The 21286-nt window shown below is 49.5% G+C and overlaps 6 protein-coding genes and 1 non-coding gene across 7 annotated transcripts; 5 read left to right on the forward strand and 2 right to left on the reverse strand.

Annotated features, from left to right (window-relative positions):
- The first annotated feature begins 1303 nt into the window (after positions 1–1303).
- Positions 1304–2773, forward strand: BO85DRAFT_35199 (class I SAM-dependent methyltransferase). The gene has a single exon (XM_025655482.1). The coding sequence runs from the start codon at positions 1437–1439 to the stop codon at positions 2598–2600; it is 1164 nt and encodes a 387-aa protein (XP_025515111.1). The 5' UTR covers positions 1304–1436; the 3' UTR covers positions 2601–2773.
- Positions 2774–4142: 1369 nt separating this feature from the next.
- BO85DRAFT_35207 (uncharacterized protein) lies at positions 4143–5580 on the forward strand. Its single transcript, XM_025655483.1, has 5 exons — positions 4143–4530; positions 4586–4719; positions 4779–4931; positions 4987–5313; positions 5365–5580. The coding sequence occupies exons 1-5, from the start codon at positions 4289–4291 to the stop codon at positions 5406–5408; spliced, it is 900 nt and encodes a 299-aa protein (XP_025515112.1). The 5' UTR covers positions 4143–4288; the 3' UTR covers positions 5409–5580.
- Positions 5581–6126: 546 nt separating this feature from the next.
- On the forward strand, positions 6127–8223 carry BO85DRAFT_35209 (phosphate transporter). The gene is made up of 3 exons (XM_025655484.1): positions 6127–6351; positions 6414–7758; positions 7819–8223. The coding sequence occupies exons 1-3, from the start codon at positions 6289–6291 to the stop codon at positions 8205–8207; spliced, it is 1797 nt and encodes a 598-aa protein (XP_025515113.1). The 5' UTR covers positions 6127–6288; the 3' UTR covers positions 8208–8223.
- Positions 8224–8623: 400 nt separating this feature from the next.
- Positions 8624–8694, reverse strand: BO85DRAFT_t162. The gene has a single exon. It is a non-coding gene; the product is annotated as a tRNA-Gly (tRNA).
- Positions 8695–10299: 1605 nt separating this feature from the next.
- Positions 10300–12860, forward strand: BO85DRAFT_398568 (flavin-binding monooxygenase-like protein). The gene is made up of 2 exons (XM_025657059.1): positions 10300–11346; positions 11399–12860. Exons 1-2 carry the CDS (start codon positions 10737–10739, stop codon positions 12634–12636), a joined length of 1848 nt encoding a protein of 615 aa, XP_025515114.1. The 5' UTR covers positions 10300–10736; the 3' UTR covers positions 12637–12860.
- Positions 12861–12981: 121 nt separating this feature from the next.
- BO85DRAFT_520652 (uncharacterized protein) lies at positions 12982–14083 on the reverse strand (the record flags this gene model as incomplete). The annotated part of the gene is made up of 2 exons (XM_025665147.1): positions 12982–13970; positions 14034–14083. 2 exons carry the CDS (start codon positions 14081–14083, stop codon positions 13016–13018), a joined length of 1005 nt encoding a protein of 334 aa, XP_025515115.1. The 3' UTR covers positions 12982–13015.
- A 2150-nt stretch (positions 14084–16233) lies between these two features.
- On the forward strand, positions 16234–17017 carry BO85DRAFT_478360 (DUF1772 domain-containing protein; the record flags this gene model as incomplete). The annotated part of the gene is made up of 3 exons (XM_025662895.1): positions 16234–16312; positions 16359–16811; positions 16953–17017. 3 exons carry the CDS (start codon positions 16234–16236, stop codon positions 17015–17017), a joined length of 597 nt encoding a protein of 198 aa, XP_025515116.1.
- Positions 17018–21286: the final 4269 nt, after the last annotated feature.

Consider the following 21286-nt stretch of genomic DNA (forward strand, 5'->3'; position numbering starts at 1 on the left):
CCTTCGAGATCATAATTCGAAGTGGTCCGGCTTCGGGAGCGTTGCTTGTGAGGAGAAGTAAGCATTGATTGCCAAGGCCGTGCTCATTTTGCACGGCGGGTGCCCATTGATCAGCTCATCCGTGAATGGGCCTTTGCATTCCACTACGCGATGGAGACAGCTTGGCGCGCCAGGAACAAATAAACGAACGGCTCGGACTCGGTGTATAGACCAGAGAGCTGATAGCCTTGGTGGACACCGTCAGCAAAACACCCTGGACGGATCACGGCACTAGTTAATGGTAGTGGTGGGTGCTAAGAAATCATGTACGTACTGTGGTAGTGGTACACACTACACAGCAAGTACCCTGGGAAGTGGGTTACCCAGCTCCTTCCTCTACACACTAATTCTCTACTAGCTCCAACACTAGCAGTTCCCTGAACCATCGCATCACTCCATGAAGACAACCACTATTAGTTACCAGTCTCAAGCTGTTAGACGATGGCTCTGCTGGTAAAACTCCAGGAGTCTAACAGTAGTAGTTAACTGTCAAGCTCGCTCGCAGTCAATCAGTGGTGAGCAATTTATCCGAAGTACAGTAGATACATCCCAGTGGCATCACAGCAGCTCTGGTGATCAGAGGGGAAAAGAGGTCCGTGATGTGGCCGGCAGACCCTTGACTCATTCCAGGGCCGATAATCTAGTCGAATACTAAGAGTTAACGTGCGTAGTAGCGACAGCTCTTCCCCCACTCCTCTCCCAGCAAATAGTTTACCGCCAAACTAACAGGGGGGCTGATTCCTGTGAGGAGATGACCCTGCCGCCGTAGTCCAAGTAGTGGTAGCCGTTATGCTCCAAAGGCAAATCCCAAACAACGGAGCCAGAGCCAACGCGCATCGCCCATGACTCTCCTTCATTCTCCATCCTCCGGTTCGTCGCTGCCGTCCCTTCCCGTGCTGCTCTGGACCTGCCACTTCCGACTCTTCCGATGCTTTCCAGATCCGGTGACAATGGCTAATCCACAGTGGCCATCGCTAACTTCCCATGGCAGGTCATACGGCAAATCAATCAATATTATTAAGATCCCCCCCGATGGCGCCGCCCAGCGCCGTTGCAGAGGCACCTCACTGTTACAGGAAAGAGGAGTCAGAAAAAAAAAAATTCCCTCCGTTGCAGTGCTTATAAATTAAAGCCTAGCCCCGCCTTTCCATCTTGTCGAGAGAAAAAAAGAGGGAGAAATCGCATTGCGACTCTGGCATGGCACTTTCTGGACAACGAAAATAACCGCCGTCTCTAGTCTCTCACCCACTGCCCTGTCACCAACCAACCACTCCCCCTAAGCACTTCCCTCACTCCTAATCTCGCACTGCTGTCGTTGCTTCCAGCTGTTGCTGTTGCCGTTGAATTTTGTTGCTGTCAACGCCGCGATCAAGCTCTTAATCTTATAGCGTGAAGAAATGGATACCCAAACAACCGTCTTGGCGTCGCGCCAGTCCGGCCGGAGCTCCGAGAGCAGCTCCCTGGACGCTGTTGAGAAGCAGAAGCTCGCCAACAAGGAGCTTCCCCAAACTCGCCCTGATCTGCACAATTCGGCGTCGCCCAAGCGATGGAAGACCTTTTGGAAGGCCTTCCGGTATCTGAACAACCTCACCCCCAAGCAGGTCGATGACTTCATGGCATCCTACGTCATCTATAATCTCGACTGGTCTGACGAGAAAGCGATGATTGAGACGCTAGGTCCGGACTATCAGGCAAAGGTTGGCGACTGCCTCAAGGCATACTATGGAGTGCTCAACCATCTGTGCGCGCTGGGCGACGTGGAGAAGATGTACATCCCCCCATTCATGAGCAAGAAGGCGACCGTGCTGGAGAACCAGTTGTTGTACGAGGAATCGATTGCGCAGGATATCGGCCTTAGCGCCGGCGATCACGTGTTGGACTTGGGTTGCGGTCGCGGAAGAGTGGCCGCGCACATGACGCAATACTCCGGCGCGAAGGTCACGGGACTCAACATCGATCCCAATCAGATTGGCCAGGCTAAGACTTACAATGAGAAGCTCGGCTTCACGAATAATTCTTTCGTCGTCCAGGACTTTAACAATCTTCCCCTGCCTTTCGAGGACGCTAGCTTCGACGCTTTCTACCAGATCCAAGCACTCAGTCTGTGCAAAGACCTTCCCTCCCTCTTCCGCGAAATCTACCGCGTCGTCAAGCCCGGCGCCAAGATCTCCCTCCTCGATTGGGTTAGCCTGCCCGACTACGATCCGAGCAACCCCGAGCATACCGAACTCATGCGTCGCGTAAAGCCTTTGATCGGTGCTGTTGGCACTCCCACCCCCGAAAGTCTCGAGAAGGCCCTTACCGATGCCGGCTTCTCTGTCGTCCGCTCCGACAATGCCAGTGTTGGAGGTCTGCAGGCGCCCCTCATTGACAAGGTTGACTTCTACTTCCGCTCCATGCGCCAGGTCATTTTGGGACTGGTCAAGACCCACGTGTTGCCCCGCCACTTCAAGACCCTGATCAACCGCTTGTGTCTCGACGGCGAGGCTTTCATCAAGATGGATACCATGCGACTTGTGACAACCAGTTATCGCATCATCGCCCAGAAGCCTCTTCAATAAACTACACACACTAAGAGCGGGACTGGGTAAAGGAAATCGGTCATTTGCTGCACATCGAGGATTCATCCACGCGTAAAAGGGTCACCGCCCCTGCATCCAGGGAGCAGACCATTGTTTATGGGCTGGGGTTTCAATGAGACCCCAACGGTGATAGCTGGATGGGACGCTTCCACACATGCAGTATCCCGCGGTTCATGTCTGACGCATCTCTCTCCGCAATATGCTGATGATAAGAGCGAGTCACTCAACTTTGGCACATTTCAGTTCGTCGCGTCGACTTGATCGCCGCATCTTTCCCGGTCCTGTGGCCGCGGCGCGTTCCTGTCCATAAAGTGAGTGCCTGCTAATGTCCCAACATCGCACGCTGGCCTCGCTGCACAAAGCGTTCATCTATTGTACGATTGTACGATCGGCTTTCTCTGACTTGGTTTTGAAGATATTTGTTTTCCTTCCGGTTCGCATCTATATACCCTATAATCTCTGGCGGCTTTGCGGATCATACCCATTTCATGACCCCATGGCAGAGCGCCCCGACAGTTCTTTGTTACCAACGCTCGCTCGCTTGCATTCTTCCTGGTCAGTTGGGTTGCATCCATCCTGCGTTGTATTTCTGTTCAGCTCTGCGAAGCCTAGCCGGTGTTTTTGGTGTCTCGCATATGGTTTCGTTTCATTCTGATCTTAGGATACCCCATGTAGATAGGGCTGTCCGTATAGAAGTACATAGACTAATACCACTTTTTCTTCTGCGATGATTGTCAACGGAAGACTGCGAACCCAAGTATGCCAACGGACCGAGCATCACCGATAGTCGGCCGTGCTCTCATTGTGCTAGTCTGGCAAGCCGCCTTGTGATTTACGTAAGGTATGCCGGCGAATCCGACACACGTCACATGACCACGGGATGTCGGGGGATGCCTCGACTAGTAGACAATACAACAACATGCCTCTGCCTTCATGCACGCCATAGGCTTTTGGCCAGCATTCCTAAGCTTCCCTGCATCCTGCTGCCGACCCGAGTATGCAATGCCGAGTCAAAGATTAGACTGGGAGGATCGCAATATATGCTTCTGGCTCGCTCGCCATGACTCGAGGTACCCACCAACACTTTAGTCTGTGTTCCCGCACAGAGGCACTAACTCCAGGATGAGCGGGTACCTATCCACGAGTTCCTCAAGCAGCAACGTATAATAGGTGGGTTGATATCGTGAAAACATTTCAATCCATCCTCTCCAAGCACTGACAGCGACTAGGAAAGCGCATCACGGACCATCCATATCACCACGAGGTGTACCGGCCGCAGGGATGTGTCTCCACTCATCCGCGCTGGAGTCTCAAATCACAGGGCGCCTTTCGAGCACGTTGTCCGTGGTTCCCCCGCCCTGGGCCTGGGCATAAGGTCTCTATGGCACCCGCATCAGCGTTCCCTTATCGCTTGCCTAACTAAGCACTTGCTTTATAACCTCGCCCTCAATCAGCGAAGACCAGCCGTTTTGCACTGCTTCGGATCGGCCTGTGCTGTGGGAACTCTCCTCGTCGACATTGGGAATGATGCAAGTGCCCTCAACCCTAGTACACGTTGATCAGCTCCTGGGGATCCGCACGATCGTCGCCCGTCAGTCACCCGCCACATTGCAGTGTGCACAGTTGAGGGTTCGGGCCGTTGCTACTTAAAGTCCCTTGCATCTGCAATGAGCCACCCAGGCGCCCATTTGGAAGCCGAGGACTGGCCTCTTCCGCTGTCCGTATCTCGACCAGAAAGCATAGTCTCTTCCTCCACAAGCTCTTCCGGTCCCAGCTATGCCACATCGCCTATTTTCCCACCTCCGCTGAGTCGTACGGCTTCTTCAATTGGATCCCGGTCGAGGCAGGCTTCATGCTTCTCCTTATACGAAGACACCTGCCGCTTACCGCTGAACCATTCTGTGACCATGTGCGTATTGCCCAGTATCCCGTGCAGACGACAACCGCTGATGGAGCCATTACAGCTCCTTCGTTCGGAGTAGTAAGCTCTTCAAGCTACGCTTCACTTGCATCGACATACGCAAGGATGCCACGGGGAGTTTGAAGAGTCTTGAGTTGGGCGGGGGACCGGGTCAGCAGACTCCTTTGATACATACTTGTAAGTGTTCGAAAAGGGCCTGCGGATGACCGTGCTAACCCGTCGTGATTCATCTGTAGTCAACGATACCAAGCTTCCGGTTCCCCATCTTGAACATCCAAAGCTCCCGAACGAGTCGTCGCTGCGCGTTTCCTTCATGGACGAGCAAACCGTTCAATCGGCCCACAACGTGTTCCTCACACAGATCTCTTATACTTTTGATGACTGGCATGGTGGGTAGCAGAATACTCTAGCAGTGGTCGAATTTTTGCTGATTCCCGGTTGCAGATTGTGTGCAGTTCCAAGAATTAGTCCTGGGTTCAAAATTGGTCTTCATAGCAGGCATCGCCGAGGCGAAGTCCAAGGGCCGAGGGGAAGAGTGCATCAGCCAGAACCTACGCATTCTACGTAATCATAACGGCAAACAAGTCATGCTTTTCTTTGCCAACTCACAACGGAAGGAGTCGAAGCGTTATGTGTCCATTCCGGTCAACTGCATTGACAGCTTCAATCCGGGCAAGAAGGCAGGAAAGCCGGTGGTTCTCCAGTTGCAGCCCAACTTTGACATTCTCTCCCAGATGAGGACATTATCTATCCAATTTCTTGATGATTCGGGTAGGTTTCTCTTCGAACATCCCCAGCGCGATTGCTAACGTGCTCCCCTAGACCGGAAAGCATTTTGCCAATTTCTAACAGAAAGCACCACATAATAATACAACACACTCCATTAAACATTGAATACGATACCCAGGGGAAACGCGGTTCGGAAAACAGACATAGCATCTACTAATAACCCATCATGGAATCAGTGGTTTACGAGTCTGCAGCAAGGAGTTTAGAGGGCGTTGGGTTCTCAGGTACAATGCATAATCTTTTCCTTTTTTTCTTGCTTGCTCCTGTGCGGCCACGCGTCAGTTTCATTAACAATACCATAACTTTATTGTGAAACTTCCGCCAAGATTGGGACCTTACGAGGCACAAGGGGCACGTGTTTGGTCGAACCAGTAGGACGGCTTTCAGCTATAACCAGGTTTTATCGCTCGGCGAACTCAAATGTCACAAATGGCAAATTTGCCTCGTATCCAGTGGAAGGCAGCTCGGGAGCCTGGCCAGGGACCGAAAGAACTCCGGGATCATGCTACTACTGGCGTCTCTCGTTCATCTGACAGAGGCAGCCAAGTGGGCAGGTGGGCCCCAATGAGTCCCCATCCTGTCCGCACGTGCCGCACGTGGAGCGAGGAATTGGGCGGGTGCCCCAGGCATTAAGCTCCACTCCGGCCGCTACTGCACGCACTGTCACAGCTTCCTCCAATCACCCCGTCGCGTTTCTGTTTAGTTCAAACCTTCCCGGGAGAAGTATATTGTGCCTCTGGCCTCATGGTGGGACTCGAGTACCCCTCTCAGACTCATCCTCCCCTATCTTTCAACGTTGCGCCATCCTTTTTCTTAGACCTTCATCCTCAGATCTGGGGGCCGCAGGATCTATTCTTCCTACTGTACTTGCAGCTCGATGGCCCTTCATGATGTCATCCGTGTACAATCTGATTTCTAGAATCCATTTGATCCAAACGCCAACACGAACATACAGCCATGGGCAAGTTCCGCACACGTTGGTATAAGACCGACCGAGCTCAGGATTTTGAGCATGAGCAGGTAGAATCTTTCAGATGCTTCACATCGTGAATCTTCTAGCTAATACTGTGCCGGTGCCATAGGATCGAGATGTTCGCGCTCGGCAGGTGTACGACACAATCGATCGCCAGGGATTCCAATACTTGATCGTCTTCGTTGCCGGTGTGGGCTTCTTTCTTGATGGATACACACTGTTTGCAAGCAACATGGCACTTCCGATGATCTCCTACGTCTACTGGAAAAAGGAGGTCTCTTCGATCAAGATCACTCTATTCAACATTGCTACACTGGGCGGGACGCTACTGGGACAGGTCTTGTTTGGGTACCTAGCTGATCGGAATGGACGCAAGAAGATGTATGGATTGGAGTTGATTCTCATGATCACGTCCACACTGGGCGTTGTGATGGCCTCTCGCGGAGAAAACGATTCAATGAGCATCTACGCATGGCTCATCTGGTGGCGTATAGTTGTGGGAATTGGTGTCGGAGCCGACTATCCTTTGAGTTCGGTCATCACAAGCGAATTTGCACCCACTAAGCACCGAGCAAGGATGATGGCTTCGGTTTTCTTCATGCAACCTTTGGGGCAGATCTGGGCAAACCTCGTGTCGCTGATTGTCATCGCCACCAGCCGTTCAGATACCAATGATTTGACCATGTCTGTCGATAGGATGTGGCGCTACGTCATTGGCATCGGTGTGATACCGGCAGCAATAGCAACTTGCTTCCGGTTCTTCGTTCCAGAGTCGCCACGCTTCCTCATGGAGATTGACGATGATCCAGTGAAGGTCGAGTTCGATGCAACCACACTCTTTACTGATCCAAATATTGTTTCCTCCTCCCCGACTCTCGAAACTGAAAGCTGGCACAATTTTCCTGGGCAGGCATATTCCCTGACTACCATCACGGCCGAGGACCGATCCTCCACATCCCAGACCGGGATCCTTCAACCAGCGACTCTGAACTCGCACTGGCGCTTAACGTGGAAGGACATCGTACAATACTTTTGGGTGGAAGGCAACTGGCGGACTCTAGCTGCGACGGCCGTGTCCTGGTTCTTCTTGGACTTTGGCTTCTACGGCATCAGTCTCTCGAGCCCGCAGTTCTTGGCTAAAACCTGGGGGTCTCTTCATTTGAGTGCACCAGCGCCTTACTGGGAGACGAACGACAGTCCTGGGGCAAGCGTCTATGACATGTTCTTCGCAAGTTGCACTCACGCACTGGTCATATTGAACGTGGGTAGCTTTGTCGGCGGACTTCTTCTCATCTTGGTGATCCACAAACTGGACAGAGTCGCTCTACAGAAGTACTCGTTTCTCGCACTATCCGCACTCTTCATCGCCCTAGGTTGCATGCTTATCACCGTACAAAAAGAGGGTCCTGTGGCCGTTGTTTTGTACGTCATCGGCCAAGCACTCTTCAACTTTGGTACGTAACCTTTCCACCGGGGAGTCGAATATAGATGTCTCTAACCCATCATTTCTATAGGGCCCAATGCTACAACATACATCATCCCCGCTGAAATCTTCCCCACCCGTTACCGTGCCACCTGTCACGGACTTAGCGCCGGTGCTGGTAAGATCGGTTCCATAGTGGTGCAGGTATTTTCAGCCTACTACAACTTCGGCGGCGGTTTCGGGGAAGAGCCGGTTAAGCGTCACGGCTATGTTTTGATTGTCTTTGCCGTATGCATGCTCTTTGGGGCGATGGTCACATGCTGGATACCTCCAATCCAGAGAAAGCCGGATGGATCTGGAAGAGGGAAATTGTGGGGTGGCAAGACGGAGACGCTGGAGACTCTGGCACTTGGTCGACTCGGCTTGGATAGTCGATATGCGAATCAAGGTAGACGGAGAAGGAGGGATGTTGTTACATGATGTGACAACTCCATCATGGTGGCGGTTTCATCTATTCTGGGTATATAATCACGGTTACATACAAGGGTACTTTAATTTCGCTGTATATATTTGCCAGTGGTCGGGTCGATAGAGTGTGATTCCCCGGCTGCTTATTTGCTCGCAGCAATGCTGTACATACAAGAGAAGAATCAGAAGATACAAATATGGTATGCTGATGATAACGGTGCAGCTTTTAGGGTGACACTATAGTGAGATGATGAGCTAGAACATGGAGGCCAAACAATAAGTAAATATATACGTCATTAAAAAATGGATGAGTAAATTCGAAAACAAATAAATAATAGGTAAAAGAAAAACCAGATAATAATCGGAGAGGGGAGAGTAGAATTGGTAATATTAGAGATTCATCTCTACTGATGATGAAAAAAAATGTGTGCATCATCCGTGAATCGAACACGGGCCTCATCGATGGCAACGATGAATTCTACCACTAGACCAATGATGCTAGTTAATATTAGTCTGGCTTTTATTACTAATATAGCCTTCATTCAAATTGTTACGCCAAACAAAAACTTTCGATTATGTCCGCCTATGCGGGCAAGTCCACTCAACTTATGATCATCACGTAGACTACAATCGAGATGATCGGAAAACCGAATCTTAGATCTATTGGATTTCATTATCTTGTATTTATAGTTTCTGTCTGAAAAGGTTCGTGTTTGTATTTATTCGCCATTGGTTTCGCTGTTGGGTTGCTTTTTCTCGTACTAGTAGTAAATATAAATACTCTTGGCTCTAATCGTGTGGGTGTGAATTTATATACTAATCTTTGTAGTACTAGAACCACATGGGTACTCCCGAGTTGCTGAATGGTCAACCATATATAACTAGCAACAATTGAATCGTTCGCAGTACTCTGATCAACCTTGCGACCATATTTATCATCACCCAACTAGTATCACCGTCTTCAGTACCTAGTACCTAAACTGAAGCTGCCGACATCCCATCTGTTAGCTCATCCCCTGCCACCACACCACAATCCGACCACAAATCTTTGGTTCCAACCCCGCTCCCACCCAACCCACTTGAACTCTATCTACGGAGTACCATTTGTCGCGATGGGTCGATCGGCATCAGCTCCTGCCCCACCACCACGTAGAATGGTTCACGCTAGAAGCATTGAAACCCACGATTATGATAGATAATCCCGCACCTCTCGATGAGAGCCCCCCACAGTGGATAGTACGTGGTAAGCGTCCTGTCTTTTGAAGGAATTTTGATTGGTCGGGTGTCCTGTGCCACGCAGGCTATCATAATCCGACCTGCAGATGTTCGAGTCAGCGGGGTTGGGATCGTTGATGCCGATTTTGTGACCGTGTACAGGTGGCTAGGATGTCGTGGGTCGGGTTTGTGGTAGGGATGGGGAATTCCCCAATGAGGATACCAGGAGATCTACCCCGTAGCCTAGAGAGGTAGATGGGTGTTTTGAGTGCTTATGATCTGCGGTGGCTAGCTGAATAGGTCGGATAAAAGTCCACTTAGGTCGAAAGGAGGTCCGGTGTTCGGTTGTGGAAAAGGCGAGATGGCGTGTTATTGTCCGCGAGCTGGGCGCTGAAAGGTGAAACCCTGATCAAAGATATCTTAGTACCTAATTCCAACAGCGGCCTGGCTCACGATGCAGCCTGCACGAATACTGTATTGGTGATAGTTGTATGAAGCAGAAGCTTGACTGACAGAATCGACTAGTGACAGAATGAGCCAGTGTAGCAGATATTGTGTCTTACCTGCCATCTGATAGATAGCCTCCGAAGTCGCTCAGCCGGGTTCCTGGACGATGTGTGGAACCCGCACTACCCGTCTGGTTCGGATCCAGAATCAATTCGAATGTACCGACCCAGCGAGATAATGACCCATTGCCAATTTCATGGGGATGAAATCTGGTAAGTAGCACGGTTGAAGCAAGGTGAGATCAACGGTGGAACCTCAGGAAGAAGGGGAAGGTGGGATTCCCTGCGGGGTCACGCTCCCGGCTGGGTTCCTTCCCTTTGTTGCAATCAATCATCTTCCCCTCTTTCTACATCTTTCCGCATTCAGAGCAGGATGTAACCACTCACTATTCTGCACACAATTCGTGCACAATTGGTACGATTCACCGCAGTATAATTGAAAAATAAGCTGCCATATCACTCGTCGAGGTCTGCGATGGGGGTCTGCAGAATCCAGACCTGCCAGACTGTGGGGTGTCCAACCAACCGAGCCGACAGGCCAGTTTAGCGCCGCCACGACCCGTCGGACCCCCCAGCACACCCCGAGCTAGCAGGAGAACTACCTATGACGACCGGTACGAGCTGAAGAATGGGCGTGCAGATACGAACCTGACTAACCACATTAATCCGGTGAGTTGTCATGGCTGTGGCATTGAAGAAGCGGGGTTGGTACTACCCCCGCTGATTTAAACCTGGCCTCTTCTCTTCCCCTCTTTGACCTGCCCAGGGAAATACCACCCCTGCTCTACTCTCAGCTCAGTGTTCCTTCATCATAGGCACAATGCCTTCCGAAGACGTGACGACCGGCTCGGTCAATGTTCCCGTCGGCACATTTCCCCAGACTTGTTCTTCGACCGATGTCAATGCGGACCAGGTCGCTTCACAGCTCGTCGAGAAGATCAACACAGCTCTTAGCAAAGGAGATGTGGAGTCCTTTTCCGACCTGTTTTTGGAAGATGCCTACTGGAGAGATCACCTCTGCTTGACATGGGACTTTTACACCGCAAAAGGCAAGGAGAACATTCACGGCTTGCTCAAATCAGGCCGTCTCCCAAGCAAAATCGAGATTGACCGCTCGACCGCATTCCGAGGCCCCTACGTCGGTCCTATCGATGCCTTCGGCGACGTCACAGGCATCCTCTTTTACATTACGCTCACCAGCCCCCTGCTCCATGGACACGGTATCGTTCGGCTGGCAGAAAAGGATGGCGAGTGGAAGATTTTCACCTTCTTCACCTCCATGGAGGGTTTCGTCGACCACCCAGAAGCGGTGAACTTCAAGAGACCCGTGGGAGCACAGCACGGCGAAAGTCTAGATCGAAAGAACTGGAAGGACCGTCGGACGGCCGAAATCGAAGCAAAGGACCGGTCTCCAACTGTTGTGGTCGTCGGTATGCTACTAACCTACCAACCTGTTACTATCTGATGTGCTGACCCGACCAGGTGCTGGCCAATCTGGTCTCATCATTGCGGCCCGCCTTAAGATGCTGGGTATCGATGTTCTGATCATCGACCGAGAAGAGAACATTGGGGACAACTGGCGCCAACGCTACCACCAGCTGGTCCTGCATGACCCTGTCTGGTTTGACCACTTTCCCTACATCCCGTTCCCGCCGAATTGGCCGATCTTCACACCCAAGGACAAGATAGCCGAGTGGTTTGAGTGCTATGCTAAGCTGCTAGAGCTGAATGTATGGACCAAGACCGACATCAAGGGGTCCTCATGGGACAACAACGGAAAACAATGGACTCTTGATTTGCAGCGGCGGAAGGAGGACGGGACGGTGGAGAATCGCACCCTGAAGCCCCGGTATATCGTCCAAGCCACTGGCCATTCTGGAAAGAAGAATGTGCCTGACTTCAAGGGCATGGATTCCTTCCAGGGCGACCTCATCTGCCATAGCAGCGAGTTCCGCGGTGCCAAGCCCGAGTCGAAGGGTAAAAGGGCTGTCGTGGTTGGGGCGTGCAATTCCGCCAACGATATTGCACAAGATTACTATGAGAATGGATATGACGTGACGATGGTGCAGCGCAGTTCAACCTGCGTAATTTCCTCGGAGTCGATTGTGGAGATCGGCCTCAAGGGCTTGTACGAGGAAGCAGGACCCGGGACCGAGGAAGCCGACCTTTACCTTTGGAGTATTCCGGCAGAGCTGTTCAAGGCCCAGCAGATCAAGGTCACCAAGCGTCAGAACGAGAACGACCGGGCGACTTTGGAGGGGCTGGCGCGGGCCGGGTTCAAGGTAGACCGCGGTCCAGACGGTGCGGGTCTGCTCGTCAAATACCTCCAACGTGGTGGAGGCTACTACATCGACGTCGGGGCCAGCCAATTGATCATTGACGGCAAGGTGAAGGTGAAGCAGGGCCAGGAGATTACCGAGGTCCTCCCTCACGGACTCCGGTTCGCGGACGGATCGGAGCTCCCGGCGGACGAGATCATCTTGGCGACAGGGTATCAGAACATGGCCACCCAAGCACAGCTCGTGTTCGGAAAAGAGGGGGAGAAGGTGAAGGATGTCTGGGGATTCGACGAGACGGGCGAAATGCGCATGTGGCGGCGGACCGGACACCCAGGCCTGTGGTTCATGGGCGGTAACCTGGCCGTCTGTCGGTATTACTCGCGATTGCTGGCGCTACAGATCAAGGCACTAGAAATTGGCGTCACTTCCTACGACGGTTAGAGAGACTTGGCGGTAGGGCGAAGACAAAGGAATTAGGGATGAAGTAGATATAATTGGTAAAAATAAGTTGAGCAGCTGCAATAAATGTCGCAACTCAACAATCTATTGAAAATGAAAATTCACAGGTATCACGATAATATCCATAATAGACCCGCTATGCAAAAAAAAAAAAAATAAAAATATGCAATCTCCAAGTGATAGTAATGAATACCATCGGAGCGGAGAATTCTGTAAATCCCGTGTTCCTTCCTTTCCCCAAGAAAAAATAAAAAAAGGTCCAGCCAAGCCGGACACTCCCACCACCGACGAACTGAACAACAGATACCCCCCCTGAACCCAATACCTCCGTAGACAATGGAATGATGGTAGGGAAGTAGTATTACAACCACCCCTCCATCCACGCAACATAAACCCCCAGCGTCAATACCAACGTAACCACCTCCTTCTCCTCCCCAGCACCTAATATCCCCACCTCCTCCAAAAACCGCACTTGTTTCGCATCCCACCCGCCAACCCTCAGCCCCTTTTTCTCTAGTCCAGCCAGCCCCGACCGTCTGACACGCTGATCGGTGCCAGCTGCTCTTTCCCCTCCGATGGCACTAACGCATAGCACAAACCGGGGATTAGCATTAACATTGGCATTGGCATTGGCATCGGAAGAACTAGTAGTGGAGTCTCCTTCCTCCTCGCAAGGGTTTCCTGTTGTTGTTGTTGGTGTTGTTACTGTATCGGAGTCCGTTGATCCCGACACCGCCGACCCCGACGCGGTTCTTGGCCGGGTCTGCGATGGGGCTTTCCGCCGCCATTCGATGATGACGGTTTCGCCCGAGGGGGTTTTCTTCTCGCGTAGGATGAAGCGGTAGTTGCCTCGTGGGGTGCGCGTTGCGGAGTAGGTTTGGTGTGTGGTTGGGAGGTAGATTTCGTCTTCGGGTTCTGGTGTTGTAGTAGTAGTTGTAGTAGTTGTTGTTGGTGGGGTCGTGGTGGTGGTGGTGGATTTCTTGGGGTTGTGGTTGTTGTAGATTACGCCCGCGGCGATGGGGTAAGTACTACTAGGAGGTTCTGATGATGATGGTTTTGGTGTCGAGGTGATGTCGGTGTAAGCGTCGCTTTGCAGGATGTAGAGATCCCGGCCGTGGATTTTGCGCGGACAGTTTGGGAGGGATTTCCCTTGTCGTGGGGGTTGGTAGATTTCCAGGATGGGGAGGGCCCGGTGTCGGTTTGAGGTTATTGAGAGTTGTTGGATTTGGAGGAGGAGGCGCGGGGAGAGGCGGAGGCAGGGGGTGGATTTGGGAGGGGGGTGGGCGAGGGGGAAAGTGTGTTTGGGGGTTTTTGTTCTGTTTAATTATTGTTAGAATTAAGGTATGGTGTTGATGATGGTGGTGGTGGTTTGGATGTACCTTGTTTGGCTGGAGATGGAGCTCTCTGCGTCGCTGTCTTGGATGGACATTTTGTAATTTGTATACTACCAGTACTGGTGTACAGGTGGTAGAAGGAGTGAAGAATGTCAAGGATAGTATAGACGATAGTAGTAAAGAATGATTTGAATATCATCACTTCAATGAGAAAAGTCCGCATATTTATTACTCACACCCCATTCTCACCCAGCCCTGTCGGTCTACTACTATCTCTGCATAGATCGTATTCGTTCCCATCGCACGGGGCGCCGATCCAGGCACTAACTTTCTACGTACCATCTTACAGGGTGCAGAGAGAGTGTGTATGAGGGTGTGACCAACTAACTAGTCTGGTTCAAACATTGCCTAAACCCACTCACCACACGAGATTATTTTTTCACCGTTCAAGCTTATTCTTTTTTTATAGCCTTGGCGGGGCGGGGCCATGGACTGGGCTGAAGGGCAAAAAGAGAACGAAAAGGACGGAAACCAAGATGCAAGTTGAGTTAGACCAATGATTCAGCTTGCGTTCGGGACATCTCATTTGTTGAGAATTTCCCCCGGTGGGGAAATTTCTTTGCGACTCCCGGCGGTAGAAGATGAGGTGAAATGATTCCCGCAACGAATTGGGGTATCGGATACGGATACGATCGCTGCCGAGGTATTTGCGAAATTCCGATTAGTTGGTCATTATTTCTCTATAGTTAACTTGGTTATAGGATCGGATTGGCTGGTTAGATCGGGGAGTTGGGTGCAATTTTCACCGGGTCACGGAGTCAATGGAACCACTCGCAACCCCCATTGTTCGGTTTTCGGTCCTTTTCTCCTTCTCCGTCCTGTTCATGGGTGGTTGCAGATGTAGTAATGTTGTCGGTCGGGCAGCGTCCGAGCTAGACTATCTTCCGTATTCGTTTTCTAGTCAGTTCCGAGGATTAGTCGTTTGGAAAGTCTTGGCCGACAGAGAGAGGCGGTGTTAGAAAAATCCCTGATGGTTTTCCATGGCAAGGCTGCGACATCCTGTCAGCCTGTCAGATTCTTTTGTTTTGGGTTTGTAGGAGGATGATTGCATGAATGGGAGGACCAGGTTCTGACAGTCAGCCTTGTGAGGCTTACATAACGACCTGCGAACTCCTTACTATGTTGGGACTAGTCTGGACACAGTACGATCCTGGAAGTTTCGGGCGCAACTTGGCTTGTATGGGAAGGATTCTCTGCTTATGCTGCGAGAGACTAGAAACGTGTTTGGTGATTACTATGGGGTAGATAGACACGTTGTTCTGATGATTTGATCGACATGGAGAAGTTGATTGGTCTTGTTATGTGCTGCGGTTGGCGATGCTCTTTGACTACCTTATGGTGGCTGACCTACAGAGCACTCGATCACTCTGGATCAATTCTGCCCCGTTTATCCTATTCGCTTCCTGCCAAAAGGGTACTCCGTACTCCGTAGAGATTGATCAGATAGACAGATATCAGAGACATCATTTCTCAATGGACCAATCATACACCCTGGCTGGTCGAGATGTTGAAGCATCGCGAAAATCCACTTCTACTCATCAAGACGCGTCGACGTGTTGAAATCTAATCTGATGGTATGTATGTGAATGTGAATGTAGTGTTTGTTGTGGTGTTTGGTTGACTTTGTAGTGTTTGGTGTTTAGTGCCAACAGTTGCCGAAGGGGAAAGCACAGGGGAGATAGAAAGTGCGACCGAACGGATTATTATATACTCCACTGTCCCTTTCTATACTCGACCCTCACAATAAGTATTAGTATTGTACATTGGAGACAATAGTTGCTCTAACCAGGACTACTGGTCTGAGCTGCATCTACACAATGATATGGTGAACATCACGGACTCCAAAACCCACCCGACCGGTCCAAAACCCGCCAAAAGCCGAGCATCCACAGTGTTCAACCAGTCAACTTCTTTCCACGAACCATGCAATGAAGAATGCGGGGCGAGAAACAAGCAATGGCCTCTCGCTATCTATCCTGCATACTATCGCAGTAATCAGGTGGAAGCTGCAAACGCCATAACTAAGCTACAAGTCTAGGCCCTGAAACAAATATTTAAGCTCACCGATGGCATCATGACTCCACATACTCAGTAGCATTCATATATAAGCCACATCACCCTCATCCATCCACTCTAAGCATTCCAGACGCAATCCATCTCACCACCTACATAGTACGATTACACCATGTACACAACAGACACCCTCCCAACAAGCTTCTGCATAGCCCAAGCAATCGGCCTCAGTGGCGCCGCTTGGCTCTCGGGTACTACGCCCCGTTCATCCTGAACCTAAACTCTCGCTAACAATAGAATATGCAGGAAACATATTCTCTCTATCCCTAATGACAATCCCAGCTCTTCTCCAATCCCACAAAGAGCACAGTATTCCCCTATCAACAATCACCAAACAATGGGCCCTCGTCTATGAAACGGGCAAGAACCGCGCTCCCCCGATCGCTCTCTTCACCGCCACCACCCTCTTGTATTTGTCCTGGGAGACGAGAGCACAGAGCACCTTGTCAGCGATTGCACCACGGGGAGCTACCACTACGTATGCGATCGCTGCTGCATTGACGATTGCCATTGTGCCGTGGACTATTCTAGCCATGAAAGGCACGAATGATGCCTTGATGGAGAAGGCCAAGGTGGGTGTACAGGAGGAGAAAGATCTCCAGGAGGGCGAGAGGGTGTTGGGGTTGTTGAATAGGTGGGCGTTGCTTAATGGTGCGAGGGCTATGTGGCCTCTCGCTGGGTTTTTGGTGGGTTTGTTGGCGGTTGCGCCTTGATCTGGATCCAGTCTCAAAGAAATGCGAGATTTGGGGATAGGTTTGGGATAGGAAAAATGGGCGTTAATGGTAATGTAGGATATTTTGTGAAATGAATTGATGTATATTATTTGTATAGGTTTTGTCAATGGTGGCATAACAGTTTCAAGACAATTGTTCGGTAATACCGTCACTGAAGGATAGTATCATAATCCCGGTTGTGAATTATCGGCTCATCACTACTATTCTGGAAGCTACCGTAGCGGGTATCTAGTTATAATACTACCACTTGTATGAAACCGAGCAATCTCCAGGGAATTTGCTCATGTCGGGTATTCACATGTATCCAACTTATTGCTAGAAACAATTGTCTGATATGGGAGTATATGCTTCTTACGAGGAATATCCATATTCACGACTTTGAAAGCACAGTCAATATATCATTCAATACGTGCCGCAAATGCAAGCTTCACCAGAGCTAATAGGCAATGGGCAACATTCCATGTAAGCCCTCATCATTCCCAATCAACTTCCGTAGCATAAATACCCATTATCTCCCCCATTCAGACCTTCTTCTCTATCTCCATCTTCATACTCTTTCCAAATCTTCAGGAAAGAACATTGCAACAATAATCATACGAAAGCCCTCAGAGACAAACGCATATCGCATGCTCTAGGCATGCCTACATACCAGTATTACTCTATCCGAAGAATGGAGAAGGTGATATAGCCACTATACAATGCCAAGCAGAATGCCTGGGACATCGACCATGCTTCCAATCTTGCAATTGCAAGAGAACAAAAACCGTCTAGACAAATGAATGCTAAGATGATGAGATGCTCAATCTGGCTCTGACCAGCTCCAAAATCGAGGAATCGAAGAAATGCTAGAGGCCTCAATAGAAAGGGCTAGTAGTGATTGGCTATTGCTACAGAACTCTTCATCGAGAAACTTATGATGGCTTCTCGAATTCATAAACTATGAATGACTCCATCCATGGCTTGCTGGATCTAGAAATGGTTGCTACAACAAAACACGTGGGTATAGTGAGCCACTTCTGGTTCACAGTCAATATATATACGCTGATAGTATCGAATCCGGCATTGTGCCGAGAACTGAAGCGAGACGAGACAATGCTAAGAGAACTGGAACCCGATGAGGCCATGCCACGGAAATGGAATTTAGGCACTGTAACCATAGAATGGAAATCCTGACTCTCGAGTTTCATTGATTTGATCACTTACGCGGGCTAATTACACGGTGTTAGCTGCACCAGGCGTGATCAGCACCACGATCAAGTGCCTCTTATGTTCTCATACTAGTTACTGATTTGATATAGCATTTAACTGGATGCCAAATACCAGTGTATACAGCATTCTTCCTTCAGAAAGATCGAAAGCAGAATGGACACATGATATGGTGGATGCACTTCTGACCCAACTGTGGATTGGAATGCGATCTAACAGACCCAAGAAATTCTTCGCTATACCCCCCGCTTTCTACTATAATTAGGACCTAAAAAAAACACAATCTCAGCGAGCGCCTCCGTGAACGTCGCTTGATGTAAGTATCGTGATTTATTCTGGGGAAATGCTATTGCAGTCATTAGCGACTCGTCACTTTATATAGCAGTCTGCCAGATCAAAATCTGATACTGTCGAGAACCAGCGACTATGTTGCACGCGAGCTATCATCAACCATTATACTCTTCACCGTGAGAGACGTTCAAAATGTTGCTTCGTGGCTGTCTTGCAAAGCCGTAAGCCCAAGCCCAAGCCCCAGCCCACGTCGTGTCTACCGGCCTGATCAGTGGCATAGACTGCTCTTGATGGCACAAACCACGCAGAAATTGTGGCAGCTTGTCCTAACCTCCGCTGGACTAAGATTGCTGAAACTGGGTACGGTCAGGTTTATTTCAAGAGTACTAACATCGTGCCTTCAGTCGTTGGGGATGACTAGGAAATGTCATTGTCGATATGGAAACTCAAACCACAGTGGACGGTACTATGAGAAGACAAAGGAAAATTGGCTCCTTATAGCGAGCGTTGAAGAGGAACCGGCTCCTATTTCAGAGCACAGACAACAACACATTATCATCCCGATAAGCTCTTGACCGTTCAAGTGGCTGTCCCATACTATTCCTGACGTTGAGAAAGATAAGCTCTTCTGAACACATAGTAAAATGAAGGAAACCTTATTCATGCAGCGTTGTCTAAGGGTGGAAAGTTAAGGCAAATATCCCCATGAATACCAACATCCCTGGCAAAGCGGCGTTTCCAACCGAAATCGAGAATGAGATACTACCTCTTCCAGTATGAATCTTGGAGAACCTGGTCATCTTCTTATGGTAGCTTCCAGGATAAATTTTTTTTGCCTTATGAGATTGACAATTCGCCTACAAAATTAGCACATAAACTACTAGTGACAAGTCTCGAAATGTACGATGGTACAATTGAGAAATCACCTGCAATTAGTTCGTCATGCTCTTCCAGCTTCATAGAATATTGGCACACGCCTATTGTCAGACCTTGGGCAAGGAATCAACATGCAAAACGCTCAGCATGTGTGCTGCCAGGGAGAGAAAAACTCGAATTGATAATTGACTTTTGTGGAGGAAGAGGGACACTCAATGGACTCACAGACTACATATGCTGGAGACGAAGACGCTGAAAACGAGCCGAGTGGTTTGGTGATCCTCGAAGCTCAAATGTATTTGAGGACGTTTGGACTAGCTCAAGTCGTGGCTTATATACCCTTATGGCGGATACGAGATCGCTTTTAGGCTTCTGGGCCCGCTGATTTATCAACAACCCTATCTTTCCGCTTTCTCGGACTGTCTGTAAAGCTGTCTGGACCGCATGGAGATATCTTTGGCCTACCTTATGAAGTCGATGGGGAATACTTTGGACGAGCTCAATGGTGATATTCATGAAGAGGGATATTACACGATGTTGGACTCGTTAGCATACTTAGGATATAATATTAATATATAAACAAGTCACATGTCACATATAGAGTGTATTTACCGATGAATTATCAGCTAATATCCAGAATGGAGAATATGCGACCGTAACATGTGTGTAACCATGGGTCCTTGTTCTAGGGAGCAATAATAAATGACCTATGTCCTTCCCCCTCCAAAGGTAAACTTCATTCAGCTATTAGATACAAGAGTAATATATGCGCTTCCCTACTCAAAACTACAAAGCAGCACTTGCTTCAAGTATCTAGAGTTCAACTGAGTCCATCCCCAATATCTCCATATCCTGTGGGTCAGTTTTAGATAGAAATCATGGCATATGATTGGACACATCACGTGGTGATCTACATTTTAGAGCCGTCGTCCTGCAACACCGTGCATTAGCGTGCTTTCTAGAGCCATCAACCTGCAATACTGTGCATTAGTGCCTTGTTTAGAGCCATCCAGTCGGCCCATGCATTAGTGACATATTTTAGAGCCATTGTCCTGCAACATGGTGCATTAGCGCCTTATTTAGAGCGACTGTCCTGCAACTGTGTGCATTAGTGTTTATTCTAGAGCAATTGCATTGCAACACCATGCATGAGATTCAGTTCTAGAACCATTCTATATGCAGTCTTGTGTATGAGTGCAGCTTTTAGAGCCATCAACCTGCGACATTGTGCAGTAGTGTCAGCTTTAGAGCCATCAACCTGCGACACCGTGCATTAGCTTTATATTTAGAGCGACTGCTTTGCAACACCGTGCATTAGCGCATTCTCCAACATGGTCTGTGCTGAGGCTGACATGCATGTTTGTGCTACCCTATACAAGGTGTAATTGGCTACTAGATCTGTGTTGCTATATTCATGCACAGTCCTGCATGAATATTGCTTCTTGAGTAACCACAATATGGCCTAGTATGCAGTGTCCGTGTGTGAAGTGGTTTGGATCTGATTGGTCTGTCTGCTCAAGCCACCTGCACGGGCTTGCATGATTACTATGGCGTTGTTCTGCTGTAGCCGGTGGTCTGTGCATAGCCAGGGATCCATTTCCTTGCTCTTTGCACTTTGCAGTTATGCTTCTGAGATGATAGATATGTGCTATATATTTTTAGCTTAAGTGTTGTTTAGTACATACGACCACAGGGTGTGGAAAACAGGGCTTCCCGTCCGCTCAGCCGTACTTAAGCCACACGCCGGGAGGTTAGTAGTTGGGTGGGTGACCACCAGCGAATCCCTTCTGTTGTATGTATTTTGCTTTTTCTTCATTTTTCTTTTTTAAATGAAGAACGAAGACAATCAAGCTTCTTATGTCATTGCGGAATGATGTGTGCCTTTGTTGTGGGAGGGGTAGTGATGGGGCAAATAACAACGCTGTATCCTGGAACGCTATATGATGTAGGGTAAGCCATGATGTCAAGTAGTATAATCATCATTTCCATCGATCCTCTCATGTCTTTGCTTCCTGATTCTGTATAGATCCTCACGGCATGAATATACATATATACGTA

This window comes from Aspergillus piperis, assembly GCF_003184755.1.
Source record: "Aspergillus piperis CBS 112811 unplaced genomic scaffold BO85scaffold_10, whole genome shotgun sequence".
Classification (NCBI taxonomy): Eukaryota; Fungi; Ascomycota; class Eurotiomycetes; order Eurotiales; family Aspergillaceae; genus Aspergillus; species Aspergillus piperis.

Bases quoted from the DNA above. Each gene is read 5' to 3' on its own strand.
- BO85DRAFT_35199 (XM_025655482.1), top strand. From the start codon at position 1,437: ATGGATACCCAAACAACCGTCTTGGCGTCGCGCCAGTCCGGCCGGAGC.
- BO85DRAFT_35207 (XM_025655483.1), top strand. From the start codon at position 4,289: ATGAGCCACCCAGGCGCCCATTTGGAAGCCGAGGACTGGCCTCTTCCG. The intron at 4,531-4,585 runs GTGCGTATTGCC...GAGCCATTACAG, and splicing joins CTGAACCATTCTGTGACCAT to CTCCTTCGTTCGGAGTAGTA. The intron at 4,932-4,986 runs GTGGGTAGCAGA...TCCCGGTTGCAG, and splicing joins TACTTTTGATGACTGGCATG to ATTGTGTGCAGTTCCAAGAA.
- BO85DRAFT_35209 (XM_025655484.1), top strand. From the start codon at position 6,289: ATGGGCAAGTTCCGCACACGTTGGTATAAGACCGACCGAGCTCAGGAT. The intron at 6,352-6,413 runs GTAGAATCTTTC...CCGGTGCCATAG, and splicing joins AGGATTTTGAGCATGAGCAG to GATCGAGATGTTCGCGCTCG. The intron at 7,759-7,818 runs GTACGTAACCTT...TCATTTCTATAG, and splicing joins CCAAGCACTCTTCAACTTTG to GGCCCAATGCTACAACATAC.
- BO85DRAFT_398568 (XM_025657059.1), top strand. From the start codon at position 10,737: ATGCCTTCCGAAGACGTGACGACCGGCTCGGTCAATGTTCCCGTCGGC. The intron at 11,347-11,398 runs GTATGCTACTAA...TGACCCGACCAG, and splicing joins TCCAACTGTTGTGGTCGTCG to GTGCTGGCCAATCTGGTCTC.